This window comes from Lathyrus oleraceus, chromosome 5 (assembly GCF_024323335.1).
Source record: "Lathyrus oleraceus cultivar Zhongwan6 chromosome 5, CAAS_Psat_ZW6_1.0, whole genome shotgun sequence".
In the NCBI taxonomy this organism is placed as follows: domain Eukaryota; kingdom Viridiplantae; phylum Streptophyta; class Magnoliopsida; order Fabales; family Fabaceae; genus Lathyrus; species Lathyrus oleraceus.
The window spans coordinates 363,569,246-363,588,405 of record NC_066583.1 but is presented as its reverse complement, the minus strand read 5'-3'; the positions used below and the strand labels follow the sequence as shown (position 1 = coordinate 363,588,405).

The window sequence follows — 19,160 nt, the reverse complement described above, 5'->3', positions numbered from 1 at the left end:
AGAAACTAAGGAGGACTCACCCTGATATGGCAGTAAAGATCATAGAAGAAATGCAGAAGCATATTGATGTCAATTTCCTTGTTACCGTTGAATATATTCATAATGGGTGGCCAATATTGTGCATGTTCCTAAGAAGGACAAAAAAGTTCGTATGTGCGTCGATTATAGAGATTTGAACAAAGCTAGTCCAAAAGATGATTTCCCTCTGCCACACATTGATATGTTGGTAGAAAATATAGCTAAATTCAAAGTCTTTTCGTTTATGGACGGATTTTCTAGTTATAATCAGATTAAAATGGCATCCGAAAATATGGAGAAGACCACATTCATTACACCCTGGGGAATATTCTGCTATAGAGTGATGCCTTTCGGTTTAAAGAATGCTGGTGCAACATACCAAAGAGGAATGACCACTCTTTTTCATGATATGATGCATAAAGAGATCGAGGTCTATGTTGATGATATGATTGCCAAATCAAGTGATGAAGAAGAGCATGTCGAGCATTTGTTAAATTTTGTCCAGCGTTTGAGGAAGTACAAACTCCGCTTGAATCCCAATAAGTGTACATTTGGTGTTCGTTCTGGTAAGCTGTTGGGCTTTATTGTCAGCGAGAAGGGTATTGAGGTTGACCCTGCCAAAGTCAAAGCAATACAAGAGATGCCTGCGCCCAAAACTGAGAAGCAAGTCAGAGGTTTTCTTGGTCGCTTGAATTACATCTCGAGATTCATTTCACATATGAATGCCATGTGCGGGCCTATATTCAAGCTTCTTCGGAAAGATCATTCTTGTGATTGGACCTAAGATTGTCAGAAAGCTTTTGACAGTATCAAAGAATATCTGCTTGAACCTCCAATTCTGTCACCGCCTGTTGAAGGAAGACCTTTGATCATGTATTTGACCGTGCTTGAGGAGAGTATGAGCTGTGTTCTTGGTCAGCAAGATGAAAATGGAAAGAAAGAATATGACATTTACTACCTCAGTAATAAATTCACCGACTGTGAGACTCGGTACTCTATTCTTGAAAAGACTTGTTGCGCATTGGCTTGGGCTTCTAAGCGTCTGCGTCAATATATGTTGAATCATACTACTTGGTTGATATCCAAATGGATCCAATCAAGTATATTTTTGAGAAGCCTGCTTTAAATGGGAGGATTTCCCGTTGGCAGATGTTGTTATCCGAGTATGATATTGAATACCGATCTTAAAAAGCTATTAAAGGTAGTGTCTTGGCTGACCATTTGGCTCACTAACCGATTGAAGATTACTAGTCAGTGCAATATGATTTTCCCGACGAAGAAATTTTGTACCTAAAGATGAAAGATTGTGATGAAGCATTGCTTGAAGAAGGGCCAGAACCTGGTTCCCGTTGGGGCATGGTATTTGATGGAGCTGTTAATCAGTATGGTAATGGCATTGGGGAAGTGATTATTACTACGCAAGGCACTCATTTTCCGTTTACAGCTAGATTAACTTTCAAGTGTACAAACAACATGGTTGAGTATGAAGCTTGCATTATGGGGCTTGAAGAGGCCATTGATCTCAGAATCAAGTATCTTGATGTTTATGGAGATTAAACTTTGGTTGTAAATCAGATCAAAGGTGAACGGGAGACGAATCAACCCGATTTGATACCATATAGAGATTATGTGAGGAGGATTTCAACTTTCTTTACAAAGGTTGAGTTTCATCATATCCCTCGAGATGAAAACCGGATGGCAGATGCTCTTGCAATGTTGGCTTCAATGATTATGGTGAAGTTCTGGAATGAAGTTCCCAATTTGACGGTGATGCATCTCGATAGGCCAACTCGTGTGTTTGCTGTTGAAGAGGTCAAAGATGAGAAGCCAGGGTATTTTGATATCAATGTTTCCTCCAGAGGCAGATTTACCCGTCTGGGGCATCTTTGAAAGATAAGAAGACTTTGAGGAGATTAGCTGGAAACTTTTACCTGAATGGTGATGTGCTTTACAAGAGAAACTTCGATATGATTTTTCTCATATGCATGGATAAACGCGAAGCAGACCTGTTGATGACTAAAGTCCATGAAGGTTCCTTTGGTACTCATTTCAATGGACATGCTATGGCTAAGAATATGTTGAGAACAAGTTACTATTGGCTGAAAATGGAATCTGACTGTTACAAGTTCGTGAAGAAATGCCACAAGTTTCAAATTTATGACGATAAGATTCATGTTCCTATAAGACCCCAATTTTGACCCTAAGATCCCTCATGCAATTCCATCATACACATTGGCATTGGGATCATACTTTGGCATCCTCCTTACCCCTCTTTCATTGGGTTTGTTTTGGGAGAGACCACCAAGATCTTTGTGATTATATCATATTTGTATTTTATCATTTCACTAACCAAAATACTAAAAATATGTCTTTGCATTTGCCTAACTCTTTTGTAGGAATGGCATGATCTCCATTGATTTATCAAGTTCACATCTAGGGTTTGAGACCCTTATGAACAAAGAGCACAACCTAGAATTGATCCAACAATGGTTATGAGCATCAAATATGAGTCCCAATGTTCTCTACATGTTATATTGATCAAGTTTTCTTCAAGAGTTTAAGGGTGATTTGCCTTGGAAACCCTAGTTTAACTGGGTATCTTGAGTAACTTCTCCAACAAGCTATCTCACCAATTGATCAAATTTCCCAAGGGACAACTCAAATTTCATCATCTTATGCATATATGATCTACCATGAGCCAAGAAAGTCAAGAGAATTGGAAGTTAGCAAGTTGGTTGATGGTGGTTGGCCAGATAGATTCATCTAATCAAAACAAGGTCTCCCTAGATCCTATCTCCTACAACTTTCACCATATGAAAATGATTCCATAAGAAACATTACTCTAAATGACATTCCAAACAACTTTCATGTTGAGACCTAGAGCTAGTTTTGCTTGGAAAATCATTTTCTATGTTGAAACATTATAGGTCATTTTGTCTAAACCCTAATTTGAAAGTCAACTTCCCAAGGCCATAACTTGCTCAATTTATATGAGATGAAAGATTTCCAAGTTTCACAATCCAATTAAATATGTCTACTTCAATTTTGATGTTTGGAGTGGGAGATAAATCAACTTTTTTGAGCATGTGATATGAGGTTACATAATAGGTCACTTTTGACCTATATCATTGATCAAGTGATTTTTCCAAACTTCAAAAATGCAGAACTCTATCAATTCAAATCCAAATGACATAAAATTGGTGATCATTTTCAGGTATTTGAGAGAGCTACAACTTTTATGAAGACACTTTTCTCATTTGAAGCTCATATAAAAAGTTAAGCAAGTTGGAATATTGAGACATATGGCTTGACACTTAGAAATTTTTTGATATGTCAAATATTTCCAAACTTCCACCTCAAATTTCTCCAAGTTCCAAACTCCAAATGAAAAAGTGTTGAACATAAAAGTTGTTCCTCTTAATCTCACCTTTCCAAAGAGCTCAAATTCATTCATTTTGGACAAGAAATGCATAGGTTGCGCATGGCTTAAACATGGTGATATCACTTGGCAAGGATCAAAGTTCAAACATCAATGCACACTTGCCTTCCAATCCAAGCTTAATTCAGACCATCTGGTATTCAATTGTGGACCTCAAACTATCATTTCATGGGCCTGTGCGCGCCCATGCACACTTGCATCACCATTTGCCAAAATTGAAAAGTGAATTTGAGTGTGCAATTATCAACCATTTTAGCTATAAATGGAGCTTCAATTGCTCAGAAATAAAAACACATTGGCGCCAACTTTGATTTCCCATTTCAAACCCTCACTTTTCAAAGGATAAGCCTAAAAAATTCTCTTGAATTTAAGATTGAATTTCCACTGTTTTGAAATTCAATTCTCCAGGAATCCACAACTTCTTAACCATTCAAACCTTCTCCTGCAAGCAAGTCGAGTGAGATCAAGCACAAGCAAGATCAAGATCCATTGAATCCAGACCTACATTGAATGTATTTTACAAAATTGTTGAACTCTTTGATTCTCTCAAATTCTTGCTCAGTTCTATTGATTCTTTGGTTGTCTGGAGTCCTACCAATGTAGGCAAGAAGATTGAGTTGCTTTGAGGCCAAATCGAAGCAACTCAGTTCATGTACCTCAAATTTGAACTGCATGTATCTCTCAATACACTTGGAGTTAGAGTGAATTGAGGTCAGATTCGAGCTCAGTGCCATTTTTTCTTTAAGATCATGTTCTTGTTTTTCATTTTGGTAATGGTTCATGGTGGACCAGTCCGGTGAGGTCCACCGGAGAAGAAGACCGGAGCTCTGGCTCCGGCGATGAGTTGGCAAAGCTCTGGACCACATGATCCGTTCCTTTTGTTTTAATCTTGATCCTTGGTTTTAATTACCACCTATGCAGCGCTCTTGACTCAAGACCATGTGGAACGCGCGCTAGGGACCATCTGATTTGCCACCTCAATTAATGAGGGAGATCAAATGGTCCACGTATTTTTGATTTTCTGAATTTTTATTTTAATTGCATTATTTTCAATAATTCACATTAAATTCAATAATGATCCAAAAAATATGGGACTTTCACCAAAAAAAATCGAATATTTTTCTCTTTCATATTCTGAATTAAAATTATTTTTTGGATCAATATTAATATTTTTTATGAATTAATTAATTTTGCATTTGATTTTTAATTGTTTAAAAATATTTTTAAATGTCCAAAAATTATGAAATTTTTTCTCCAAGGTCCTTTGACCTTGTTTGACCTATGATAAATCTCATGACCATTTCTTTGGTATTTTGATGAGATTTTAGGAATTGGACAAACCATATTTGATTTAAATGCACTATTTTATTATTTTTAATTGAATAAATTCCAATTATTGTTGTTGACCACTTGTATTGACTTGTTTGAATTTGCTTATTGTTGTTGGGCCTTGGTCAAGGTTGATTTGACTTTGTCAAATTAATATCATTGGATTTAGGAGATTGATGGAATGTACATTCCATCTCCCAAAATGAATTAATGATATTAATTTGGTAAAAAGTCCTCCTTTGACTAATTTGTGATTTCATTCATCCCCTTTCCACTTCATCTTATTCCCCTTCTTCATTCATTGACTCCATTTAGCCTATGACATCTCAAAGTCCTAATGCTAGTTGATTGAAAAATGAACATGAGTATGGATGAGATTAAGCCACACCTTTTGCATATTCTTTTTGTGTGTGGTATGTTTCATGAGCATAGTTCATTATACTATGTCTCTAACATGCATTAACACAAAAATCCTATTGCCCAACCTCAAATAATTATGACTTCTACATATGTCCAATTACGATTGCTTGACATAGCGATAAATTTGTGACATAAAAGGCATAAACATTCTAGTTAGTGAGATTGTAAGTCTCCCCACTTTCATGGTATTGTGTGGAAACTTGGTCTTCTTTCCTTCCTTTGGAAGATGTCTTGGCTCAAGGATCCATGTTTGTGATAAGTGGGTTGAGTGTTCTCCAAAGAATGTCTTGAAATGAAAAGCAAAAACAAAACCATACTAACTCTTAACCTACTAACTACTAACTTTTAATTTCAATATTTTACTTTAATGCAATTTACTTTTAGCACTCTATTTCATTTTCCATTGTTCATATCATTCTAATTGTTTATGTTAATGTAATTTTCACTTTGTCCATTTGGACCATATTGTGTGATACATTTTTTGTGTGTATACTTTGCTTGTTCGTGTGGTCTTTGACCATTAATGCACATAATAATAACAAAAACCCTAAAAAACTTTTGACTGGACTGTTGGCTTGATCTTGGACAAATGGACTTAGAATCTAGGCAACCTTCCTATGCTAAAGGACTTGGCCAATTCCAATTTGTTGAAAGAACCAAGTGCTTGCAATTTGAACTTCATCTGATGCATATTTGAAGACCTCTCTAAGTTCATCTTCAACATGATCATTTTGAAGCTGTTATTTTGAACCTGTGAATTGTGGAATTCATCTGTTACATGGGCTATTTTGAAGAAGATCATGAAATGGATAAGCTTGGATGAGGCCATATTTATTTGATGCCTTTGCTCTTCAAGATTAATATAATTGTGCATTTGTATGTTGCTTGATTCTAAAAGTCCAAGAGAATTCTGGGTTTCTATTGACATTCTTGTCTACTGGATTGCTACCCATTTGGTCAGATCTCGTTAACTTTAAACTTTTAATTTTGTACTATTTACCGGTGATTTCTAATAAACAACCGCTAGTCTTCCAAATTTATATATTTTTGGTAACTCACAGGATCGACTAGATTGATCCTAGGACATGTGTCTCAAGAACTATTATTACGGTAATTTGACTCATGGTTAAGTTTGTTTCTGGTTTGTGGACAACAAAAAATGTTTTGACAACAATTCTAAACGAAACTTACGATTTTATGAACAACGTAAATGACGATAACTTTGTAATAAAGGGTTTCTTAAAGATAATGAAAATGCTTGGGAAGGGTAAAGATAAGTGACTCGAAGTAAATGCTTTAAGTTTTGAGAAAGTACTGGAAATGAAGACTTGGCGAAATGTGAATGCAGGAGTAAAAGTGATGATAAATTACTGAAAATAAGGATAATTCGACAGAATAACAAGCAATGAATAACTTTAATTTAAATAATTGGTATGAAAAAGATAACATGAATGAAACTTATGGTGTTCTTCATACATACATTTTCAGCATAAAACTCTTTTCTCTCGCTCTGGTACTTCGAGTGTATTTTGTGAATTTCTGTATATATGTTTGAACACACCTTGAATCTAAAACTAAGACCCCTATTTATAGCAATTCGACCCTAACGGTCTTTACACATATGACTGCCATGTTCACCATTCTCAAGCGTTGCATATCTCAGATGTTTCCACGTGTTGGCCTGACGAAAACGGCTTTGTTTAAATTTCAAATGCTTCCCGCTTGAAGCTTCGACTTTGTGAATGCCTATGTCTAAGAGAGCTTTATGGAAACCCAAAAAATCTTCTAAGTCTCAGGCTTCGACAACAAAGAATTGTTCACCCATGAAAAGAATTTAAACAGCTTCGACATAGTCATCTTTTATTTAATCCCCAAAACGTAACACTTCCAAAGGACTTTAGCTATCTGTCGAAATCTCCAGCTAACAAATTGCCCCCAAGAAATGTCTATTTTGAATTACTGTAGAAATGAACATTTTTTGTATTCGCCAGATTTCGACCAGAGACCTTTCATAGACCTAAAAGTCCATATTTGTCAGTTAATCATGATTACTTTTTCAAAATGTCTCATCTGAACGTGTGCGCAATTATTTGTCATCATGAACTTCAACTTCCAAGAAAATGAATAGTATTCCCTGTACCCTTTTTTCAGAAAAAACCACCACGTGGCCCACTACCCTAGTAAAGTGTAACCAGTCAGCTTCGCAGGTTTAACACTATAAAATCTCATTTGTCATTTCTCTTTCTTCTCACGAAAATATCTATTTTCCATCTAAGTTCATCTTCTTCAACTTCTCTGAAAACGCTTCTTCTTCCCTAAAACCCTAGTTCTTCAAAATCTCCAAAACCCATTACAATGTCTTCTGATAAACAACAAAAGCAATCAAAGAACATCAAAGGTACTGGATCCTCAAAAAGTTCTACTTCCCAGAACATTCCAACCAGCACAACCATCACTGTTGGGGACCGAGAATACATCACTGCTCCAAAACTTTCGAAAGAACAGAAAGCAATTTTTGCTTCTCAGGTAATGGTTCCTTTCCTACTTTCTGGAAATGCTTTAGGGTTTTTAGGCCCATCAGTATCTGAAGAACATTTAGAGAAATGTGCTCAGTTTTTTCCTTGTCATCATACTACTAAACCCATAGCCAACAAAATCCTTTGTTCTAAAGACAATGAGGATCTAAACCAGAGAGAGGCTTTTCAATTGGATTTTATCACTGATAGTTTCAGACCCTTTTGGTCTTGTCCAACTCTGGACAAACCCTATCTTGCTTTGTTAACAAAAGTTGAGAAGAAGAAAGCCTCGTTTTGGAATGAATTGGGTATTTTTGACCTAATCCAGATGTCGAAGCTGGGATTTAGTTACTGTCAGCCTTTATTATTATCCAACCTATATTTCTGGGATAGCACATATAACACTTTTCATCTCCCTTGTGGAATGATGACTCCCACACTTTTCGACGTAGTTGCCATTGGTGGACTTTCTCCGACAGGAGAAACCTTCGACCCCTACCAAGACTGTGAAAACTTGATTGATTTCAACGTTAAGAATGCTTCGTTTAGCACTTACATTAATCCAAGTTCTTCTTTTGCTGCAAATCTTTACAAGTTGCTAAGAGATTTTTAACGCTCGCTAACCAGTTGCATGCTGGTCGAAGAGTGTGTTTGAGTGAACTCTTATTGGCTAGTTTGTACGAAAGTCTAGGATCGGATAGTGCTAAGCTAAAGGAATACGGAGCTGGTACCAATTTATTACTATCTGGGCCTTATTGGCTTCTTCAATTGTGGCTTAATGCCACTTTCGAATCCTTTTTGCCAACACGAGGAAACGTCGAAGAAAATGCCCCAGAGATAATAAATCGAAGCATTGAGGGAACCAGACTCCTTCGACTGACTCCAGCTGATGATGTTGACAACTTACAAACTTCCCTCACCAAATACACCTTGATATTCTCGAAGCGTCACCATTTCCTTCCTTCGATGGCTCCTTTTGCCAGTCAAACCCATGGTCCTTCCTGGTTTACTGCCTCGCTCGAAGACGCTGTGAAAAATGCCAACACAGAGATCAAAGACATATGGCGTGTCTTTCTCCTCCCAAGGATGCTTATTTCTAGGATTCTGCTAGTAAAGAGCCATGTGTGTCTGTTGGCTTATCAGCCTAATTTTGTCTCTCGATAATTTGGGTTGTGTCAACTTATCCCCGTCTCTTTATTCAAATGAAAGCGCGAGATCTGCTGTGTAGGGACTGAATAGAGCGCTCGAGACATGGCCATCCACAAAGAATTCCATGCAAATTTTGCTGAATTCCAATTAATATCCTACCAACCGTCGTTCTACTCCACCAATGGTTTTTCCACTTGGTGGACAGATTTCTATTCCCAGAATATGTTTTCTACTGCTGAAATCAAAGAACATCTAACGAAGGTCTTTTCATCTTTGCAGGAAAACATCCCCAAGGGTAAGATTACTCATTATGAAGAAATCCTAGCATTCCAAAAGTACTTTGAAACTGTCTATGACCCAACGAACCTTTATAGAACCGTTTGTGATGTAGCGCCAATTTTAAGAGAAAAATTTGAAAAACAGATTGCCAAAAGAAAAACTCTCAAAGCTGTCAAACCTGAATTGAAATATGATTTGGCCTTTGAGTGCGAACCACCCAAATTTCCAAATTTACCAAGTGCAGATTTTGCTTTGTCATTTTTCCCCCTTACCCAAACTGGTTTACATGTGGGAATATTTTTAATGAACTGAAAAATGACCAACAAAAACCAGCTAAAAGGGTAGTTGCATCCAAACATACCTTAGACAGTTTCAAAGGCTTTCTTCACTTCGACTTAGCTGCAGTGAGAATTACTTCTCCGACATGTGAAGGTGTGGAATGTTTGGATTTCTTGGTTTTACAACTCCCTTTCGTCTTTTTGCCAATCTTTTAAACATTTGCATGTTTCGACTAACTCACATCCTTCTTTAGCTGCCGAAAGGAAGGTGGCGAAGAAAGAAAAGCCTGTGGCGAAGGCTAGTTCGACTACTGCTTCCAAGCCAACTACCTCTTCAAGCCAGGGAGTGCCTTCTGGCGCTGCTCCAGAAAAACCGAAGAATAGTTCAAAGGTATTACATCAAATAACTTCTCTGTCTCTTTCGTATTTTTTTAATTATTTATAATTTTCTTTTTCAGGGTAGTGGCAAGCCTCCTTTGACCCCCAAGAAAAGGAAAGCCTCTCCTGTTAATATAATTCTTGTCGAAGATGATGAAGAGGATACTCCTCCTACTCCACTCAAGAAAAAACAGAAGAAAAATAAGGCAATACTTGCCCCTTTCCGACCAAATAAACAACAAGGTGTCGAAACCACCATTCTCCCTCCTCTTCTAAAGAAAACTCCATCCCAGCCTTCTGGTGGCGCAACGCTGGAGCACATTGGGAGAAATGCCTTGGATCATGAGGCTCAACAGGTATACATCGACCTTAAGTGTTCTATCTTTCGACAAACTCATACTTTTATTCTAACACTTTATTTTCAGGACAAAGCCACCACTCCCCTCATTTCTACTGCCAATCAAAGTGATCCTTCGAGCGGCATGAATTCATCTCGTCCTCCGACAGTCAGCGGTGCTATCCAAAACAAAGGCTCTTCGACTCGAGCTCAAAATCTTGAAGCAGATAACGCTCAAAACGAGGAAGAAACCTCTTCTCCTGGTGAAGATGGTAAAAGAGATTCGAAGCACGTTGACGAGAAGGACTCAACAGGGAAAGAAGACTCTGAGGATACTCCTAGTTATTCTCTTTCCAGAGTTGCGTTCCCTTCAAATGATGCTGGTGAGGATGATCAGGATTCAGATGAAATTGAGGGGTATTTTCAAGAAGATGAAGACATGAATGTGGGAGAAGCTGATATTGAGGGAAATCACACTGGAACTAGTAATGCCAGTGTCGACACGGTCCCAAATCCAACTAAAGTTTGACCATCCATCACCCAGACTTCATCTATACCGCTTACTAAGGAGGAGAAAATATCTTTAAAAAACAGAATGATCCCCTCAAGTATGTGAGGTTAATGATGGCTCAAAGAGAGTCTTCTTCAGAGCAAAGTATTTCTGGAGCTTTGACCCAGTCTGGTGCTAGTGCAAACGAAGCATCACATGACGAACTCCTTCAGCAGGTGAAGAAGGCAGTTTTTGATGTAAATCTCTTTGACGAACTAAGGAATAATGTGGGGGTGAGCTTTAGCATAAAGAAGCTGATAAGCAAGATTAACATAACTGCTTGCCCCACTGATGTAGGTGAAGCCCTTATTGATATTCAGATCCTCATTGACCAAGTGTGTGTTGAATATCTTAGGGAGGTGGACGCCAAAGCTCAAGCCATTGATTTTGACAATGCCCTTCGAACTTCACAAGCTTCTGAGGAGTTAGCCGCTTCCAGAAAATCAGCCCAAGCAGAGTTCGACACTTACACTGCTTCGATATGTCTCTGGGAATCTCATATTGCAGAATTGCAGAAGAAGATTTCTGACGCTAAGGCGAAGCAGGCTGTTATCCGAGGCTTGGATAGTACTAAAGCTGATGATCTGGCGAAGCAAAGTGTATATCATTTCGAAAAGGCTACGACTATGAACGAAGATATTGCACACCTCAGAGGAGTTCAAGCGGCTGTTCAGTATAAGATTGGTTTGGCGAAGAAAAAATATGATCGAATGAGGGCCACTATTCCTTTTTGATTTCCTCCTGTATTTGCTTTATTCGACTCTTGTTTACTTATAACTTGATTAAGACGAAAACCATTTTGGCACATATTTGGAGTTTAAATATCTTCACCATTTTGGCCATGATAGTTCTTTACTTACTATGCTGTTATGATTCTAACTTCATGCATAAATGGTTTATACTTCTTTAAGTATTTTCAATTTACTTTTAGGATTCTTCGATCCTCTGTTAGTTCTTCTATTTCGTATGCATTGTTTGAAAAGGCTTTTAAAATTCGAAAAGGTCCTTCCTAATGTGGAGACCATTTTCCTAATGCCTTATTCTTTCGATCCATAGGTAATATGACTTTTTAAACTAAATCATTCATAGTGAAGGTTTTACCTTTGACCCTCTTATTGTATGCCCTTGCTACCCTCTCCTTCTATCTTCTTGATACTTCTAACGCATGCAACCTTTCTTCGTCCAAATCCACCAGCTCATTTATCATCATTTCCCAGTATAAGTCAGATGGAATTTCTCCTTGTCTTTGGATTCTCACTGATTGCAAGTAGACTTTGACAGGTAGTAGTGCATCATGTCCAAATGTAAGTTGGAAAGGTGTAGTGTTAGTGGCTTCTTTAGGGGAGGTTCGACAAGCCCAGAGTGCTTGGTCTAAAGTTTTATGCCAATTTTTTGGCTTTTTCCCTACATGCTTTTTGATTAAACCAATTATTACTTTATTGGCTACTTCGACTTGCCCATTGGCTTGAGCATAATAGGGTGTGGATGTTAACAGTTTGAAACCCATTTCCTTTGCAAATTCTTGCATCTTTCGACCAGTAAACACTGATCCTTGATCTGTTGTTATACTTTTTGGGATTCCAAATTTGTATAAAATTTGCCTTTGAATGAATTCGATAACAGTTTCTTGATCCACATTTACTAAAGGTACTACTTCGACCCATTTAGTGAAATAGTCAATTCCTACAAGTATGTATCTTTGACCTTTGGATGAGTTGGGTCTAATTTCCCCAATTAGATCTAATGCCCACCCTCTGAAAGGCCAAGGCTTAATAATTGTATGAAGCTCACTTGCAGGAGCATGTTGAATTCCTGCATGTATTTGACATTCTTGGCAACCCTTAGCAAATTCTATACAATCTTTTAACATGGTGGGCCAATACATTCCATATCTGAAAAGCAACCATTTCATCTGATGGCCTGCCTGGTGTGCTCCACAAGCTCCACTATGTACACTAGATAATGCCAAGTAAGCTTCGCTTTCTCCTAAGCATTTCAACAGGATCCCTTCAGGGGTTTTCTTGAATAATTTATTCCCTATCAATACATAAGATACAACCCTGTACTTGGTTTTTCTTTCTGTATCTGTCGAAGGGTCCTTGAGATAATTAATAATTGGATTCCTCCAATCTGTATCTATTAAGGTATCAATGGCCAATACTTCAAACTCCTCTTTGTTAGCATATCCTAACTGGGTGCTTTCCAAATCTGTCAGAGACAATCTGGCAGCCATTGCCTTTCCTCTTACTTCGACAAGTTCTTCTAGCTTCTCTTTTGATATTCTATACCCTGAAGCTATTTGTGCTAAGTCATTACCCTATTGGTTTTTTATTCTAGGGACATGTTTTATGTCGATGTATTCGAATTTTTTGAGTAACCTATTTGCAATGACGAAGTACATAATCAAATTTTCTTTTATACATTTGTACTCCTTCGTTAGTTGCTTGATTACTAATTCTGAGTCTCCTTTAATTTCGACCCTAGTTGCCCCCAATTCCAACAAAGCCTCAAGTCCTGCAATAAGGGCTTCATATTCTGCTTCGTTGTTAGAACAAATGGGACCTTCAATTCTATATTTGAGTTTTTTGGAATTTCGTCAGGAGAAATTAACATTATCCCAACCCCACTTCCATCCTTATGAGTGGAACCGTCGAAGAATAATTTCCAAGGTTTCAACTCAACCTGAAGTTGAGGATTTTCGACCACTGCATGGTCTACAATAAAGTCTGATACTATTTGTCCCTTCATTGCCCTTAAAGGCATAAAGGTTAAAGAGTATTCAGTGAGTGCTAAAGCCCATTTACCAATTCGACTGTGCATTATTGGCTTAGATAACATATACTTGATTACATCAAAATGCAAAGAGACGTATAAATCAATAGGTTTTATATAATACTTGAGCTTAGTACAAGAGAAATGCAAACAAAGACAGAACTTTTCTATTGAAGTGTATCTAGTTTCTGCATCATTTAAAACCCTACTAAGATAATAAATGGCTCTTTCGATGCCATCTTCATTCTCTTGCGCCAACATGCTACCTATGGTAGTGTCGGAGGCTGATATATACAGTCTCATAGGCTTCTTTCCACATGGTGGTGCTAAGATAGGAAGATTTGTCAGATAATGTTTGATCTTGTCAAATGCCTTTTGATGTTCGTCATTCCATTCGAACTTCCCTTATTTCAGGCGCATAAAGGGAGAGAAGGCTTGAGTTCGACCACATAAATTCGAAATGAATCTTCTTAGGAAGTTTATCTTTCCTAATAATGATTGCAATTCTTTCTTGGTTGATGGTGCTTTGGTTTCCATAATAGCCTTCATCTTGTTCTGATTAATTTCTATCCCCTTTTTATGGACAACAAAGCCCAGAAAATCTCCAGCCTGCACAAAGAATGCACACTTAAGAGGATTCATTTTTAAGCCATGTTTTCTCATTCTTTCGAATGATTGGCTGAGATGGGTTATATGATCTTCATCTGACGTAGATTTTATCACAATGTCATCTATGTATACTTGCATAAATGTCTCTATATAATCATGGAATATAGAATTCATTGCTTGCTGGTACATTGCCCCAGCGTTTTTTAGGCCAAAAGGCATAACTATCCACTCATAAGTGCCTATTGCCCCTGGACATCGAAAAGTTGTTTTAGAAACATCTTCTTCTGCAATGAAAATCTGGTTATAGCCAGAATATCCATCAAGCATGCTGAGATATTCATAGCCCACGGCTGAGTCAACCAGCATCTCTGCCACAGGCATTGGATACTCATCTTTAGGAGTTTCTGCATTTAGATCACGAAAATCTGTACATACTCGTAAAGAGCCATTTTTCTTGATAACAGGGACTATATTTGCAATCCAATCGACATACCTTGTGGTCCTGATGAAATTGCAATGGAGAAGTCTTTCGACCTCTTTTTTTATCTTTGAGAGGATTTCTGGGGCGAATCTTCTTGGAGTCTGCTTGATGGGCTTCTTGCCATCCTTGATAGGCAGCTTTAATTTGACCAAGTCCCTCTTCAAACCAGGCATCTCGTCGTAATCCCAAGCGAAGCAATCTTTGTTTTTCCTTAGCAATTCAATAACTCTCACTTTCAACTTGGGGTCCAGTTTAGCGCTGATGTAGGTAATTCTTTTTGCATTTCCATTTCCGAGATCAATCTCTGCGAGAGGATCTTGTGCTAACATCTTTGCACTTGACGTTACTGGATCTTTTTCAAATCCCAAAGGCTCTTCGTCGTAGATGGCATCTAACCTCTGTTCTGTTGGTTCCCCAGGTACTTGTTCGTCAGGGGGTTTTGGTTTAGAGAACTCCCCCGGTCCTGTATTATAGATTTCACCATATGTGGCTTTGTTAGCCATGTTTGTTATCTCGGCTTCGAGAGCCGCTTGTCTTTTGTTCTCAACCATGTAGGCCGAAATCTTTTCAAGGAAAGAAGACTCGGTCATAGTACGGGTCTTGATCCCAGTCTGTTGGTCGTATTTCAGATGATTCCCCTTCTTCTGGGTCTCCCATAATCTCCCTGTCCCACGAAAAACCATTTGGGTGGAGAGTCAAGAAGTACAAGGCATTTTTATTTGGAGTGTAGCCTTCTTCCGCTGGGTAACATGGTCCTATGTGCGCCAAGTTCCTATCAAAGTTTCTTTTGTCCACATGGTTTACTTCTTCCATGAAGTAACTTTGGTAAGCTTCAACATTCTCTACCACGCCATCTTCTCTCCAGATAGATATTATTTGATGCATGGTCGAAGGGACCGCCCCTATTCCATGTATCCATTCTCTCCCTAGTAGTAAGTTGTAATTTGCTTTTGCAGGTATTACCATAAACATCGTTGGTCTTGTGATTGACCCAACAGTCAAGTCCACTTGTATGACGCCCAACGTCTGTCCTATCTTACCTTCATAATTTGACCATACCATGTTGTGAGGTTTGACATCAGTGTCGAACATCCCTATCTTTGTCAACATGAATTGGGGCATCAAATTGACTGCTGCTCCTCCGTCCACCAAGACTTTATTCACTCCCACCTGTCCAACTTTGGCCCTAATGTATAGGGGCTTGAGGTGACTCTGCATCCCCTGGTGAGGCCTTTCGAAAATAGCGTTCTTCTCTTTGACAACACCACTGTTCAAAACATAGTAACACACTGGTTGATGCTTCGACATCTCCGCAACGTCCGCTTCCTCATTATCTTCAACCTTTGTTTCCTGGTTATACTTGTACGACAGGACTAAGACTACACTGCAATTCATATTCACAGAAGACACTCCGTCGGACTCGAAGTTATCTGTGAACATTTCCTCCTCTCTTACTTGTTCCTTTTGAACCTTCTGACTTATGTTTTCATCTGGAAATAACTTTCTTCCTACGGGTGGTTTGGTCGAATCCATGATATTTGGGGGAACCTTGACGTTGCTGGATTCTCCAGTCTCTTTTAGATTCATCTCTCTTTATGCTTTCCTCATCCTCTGGTGTCTTCTCCACTGGGATCTTGACATAGGGTTTTTTCCTTTGTAATTTTCTAGCCTGATAGCCTCTCTCTTGGACGCCTGCAATTGTTTTCTGTACGCCCAAGAGGTTCTTCCTCCATCTTCGAAACTTCTCCACTTTCCTTTCTTTGGTCCCGCCTGAGTCAATTTGTCCTCAGGGACTTCTGCTGGCAGTTTAAACATAACTCTCTTCGCCCTTGGGTGAGGGCTATCTGGCCTCCTAGACGCCCCCCTCTTGTCGAAGCTATACATGTTTGGGTTACCTCCATGTCCGTCCCAACCTTGGTCATATGAGATTCTTTCGAATGCTTCGGCTAATTCTCTATTATACATTGCCCCACACCTGGGACACATCAAACATTCCGTTTCATATTTGTAGCAACGCACGATGAAACCTAGAAGGCTTTCTCCTGGTATGGGATACACCTTCTGTAATTGGCTTTCCTTCCTCCAGTTTCTCTCGGTCTTTGTTCGTTGCCATCTCTCATAATCCTCAGCCACCCTTCGAGATATCCTGATACTGCATCTTGGGCAAAACAACATGTCAGCATTCCTTTTGTGACATCTCTAGAGATATTCACGTAGGCTTTCGTTGGCTTTGGGATAGCCAAACTTCATCCCTTCTTGCTCCATCTTCAAACATTCCTCCACTTCCTCCATTTCTAGGGGGGGGGGTTGCTTCAGATCCACCATGTTGACACCTAGACTGGCGCCATCAGTGATTGAAATTGCCTCGAACTTCTTTCTTAGGCCCTCAGTAGCCTCGGTTACTTTCCCCTTGAGACCTTCAGTGGCCCTTGGTTCGATGTTAGCAACCTGTTTACCTTTGACAGAGATTCCAAAGGAAACATCGTTACTTAGGCCATCAGTAGCCTGCTTTCCATCCAGCGTATAGCCTCCAGTTCCTGTTGCTTTTACAACCTCCACTTCCCTTACGTCGATCATGTTGATTTCGACCGGTTAAGCATAGTTTGTCTCAGTAATGTTGAGGGGATCAATATCAACTTTCATCTGGTTTTTCCCTTTGCCAGCGAACTTGAGGCGACCATCCATGATTGCATTCTGAATAAGATCCCTGAAAAGAAAGCATTGTGAAGTTTTATGGCCTGAAAAATTGTGATATTTATAGAAGCCTCTTTTCTTTCGTTGTTCTAACGGAGGAATTTTGGTATTAGGAGGAACTATCATTTGGCCCTCTTTTACTAATAAATCGAAGATCTCGTCACATTTGGTAACATCAAATGTGTAAGTCTTTTTGGGAAATCTATCATTCTTTTCAGTTTCAACAGGGTTTCTGCCATTCGAAGGTGTAAGTAATTTGCAGGCATAGGGTGGTGCTTCTTTTAATTCTGCCAAATCTACTTCGAATTCCTCAAGACCATAAGGGTCTTCAACAATTTCAGACTCTCCGTCTTCGAATTCGACATAAGCAACCCTTTCTTTCTTATAATTCTTATTCGCTCTGGCCTTTTCAGATTTTAAGCGTTCGACCTGTCGAACCCTATCTGCTAATTAGGCCATGTCTCTTAGATGCTAGGTATCTAACTTTTTCCTGATGGAATAGTCTAAACCTCCAGTGGCCATTTCGACCAACTCGTGTTCAGGCACTATTGTAAAGCATCTAGATTTTAACAAACGGAACCTATTTAGATAATCATCTATAGGTTCAGTGAATTTTCTTTTGACGCTGGCTAATTCCTTAAGACTTATCTTAGTTTGGCCCATGTAGAATTGTTCATGAAACAATCTTTCTAACTGGGGCCAAGCATCTATGGAATTTGGTGGCAAAGTTGTAAACCACGTGAAGGCGTTCTTTGTTAAAGAACTAGGGAAATATTTCATCCTTAAGTTCTCACTGTTCGCCAAATCCCCTGCCTCAGTCATGTATCTGGCTATGTGCTCTATAGTGGATTCACTAGTGTCCCCTGAGAATTTGGTGAACTTAGGGATTTTACAACCCCTTGGTAATTCTGTTTGCAGGACATATTCTAATAAAGGAGAGGAATAATTTGGTCGTCGAAGTCCTGTATGCAGACCATTATGGGTCATGATTCTCTCTATCATACTAGTTAAGTCATTTTCCATCATGTTTTCCCGCCTGACCCTATGAGTTACTTCGTTTGCATACTGGTCTCTATTTACCATTATCACTCTCCTAGGTTGTTCTTCAGGGACTTCCCGTCGAATTGGTTGTTGTTCCAATCTTGCCCCCATGACTCTTTCGTCAGGGGCTTGCCTTTGTGGTTGAACCTGATCTATCGTTGGTTCTTCTCCCTGGATTATAACCTAGTTTGGCCTACGTCGAACAGCAGATTGTGGGGCGCCTAGGAAATCTGCTATGCGTCCCATCTGCGCTGACAGTTGTTGGTATGTTTGGGCATTGTCAGTGTTAGTCCTATTCATATTCTGTATTAAGGGAGAAAAAATGGTATTCATTTCTCTGGCCAAAACTCGTACCATATCATGGTTACTGGCATCCATTTGTTATCTAAAGGCTGCCGATTATTCGTTGTAAGGGTAGGTAATAGGGTGGGTACTCCTTGTGATTGGTTATTTCGACCTACATGGTTCATGCCAGATCCAGAATTTTGAATTGGCGAAATAACCGTATTAAGTGGTTGAGTATATATGGAAGAATTATTTTGAAGTCCTGCCATGGCAGTAGATGGCATTCCATATGGGTAGTCTCTCACAGGCCTAAAGTTCTCGAATCCTGGTGGCCTAGGGGTTGAAACTGCAGGAGTATCTGTCGCGCCTGACATAATAGGCATTGCTGTCGAATTATGCAAGGCCATGGATCTAGACGTTGGTATGGCCTATGCATTAGGGATCTCAGTGGATACATCAATCGAATTTGCTCCGATTGTGCCTGTTCCCTGGGGAGGGAATTGTTCCCCTTGACTGGTTGTATTAACCATCTTTTTTGCGTTTTTTCTGTTGGTTATAGGTTGTGAGTTGTTGGCTATCCTACCA

At 39.0% G+C, this 19,160-nt stretch overlaps 1 protein-coding gene across 1 annotated transcript; it reads right to left on the bottom strand.

Moving 5' to 3' along the window:
* Positions 1-17,147: 17,147 nt before the first annotated feature.
* On the bottom strand, positions 17,148-17,912 carry LOC127080729 (uncharacterized). Its single transcript, XM_051021027.1, has 2 exons — positions 17,759-17,912; positions 17,148-17,692 (listed from the first exon to the last, which is right to left on the bottom strand). Exons 1-2 carry the CDS (start codon positions 17,910-17,912, stop codon positions 17,148-17,150), a joined length of 699 nt encoding a protein of 232 aa, XP_050876984.1.
* Positions 17,913-19,160: the final 1,248 nt, after the last annotated feature.

What these genes read in the sequence shown, in the direction of transcription:
- LOC127080729 (XM_051021027.1), bottom strand. Translation starts at nt 17,912, where the DNA reads ATGGGCCAAACTAAGATAAGTCTTAAGGAATTAGCCAGCGTCAAAAGA. An exon ending in GGTCGAAATGGCCACTGGAG is followed by an intron (nt 17,693 to 17,758) that starts GTTTAGACTATT and finishes CCTAATTAGCAG; the next exon opens with ATAGGGTTCGACAGGTCGAA.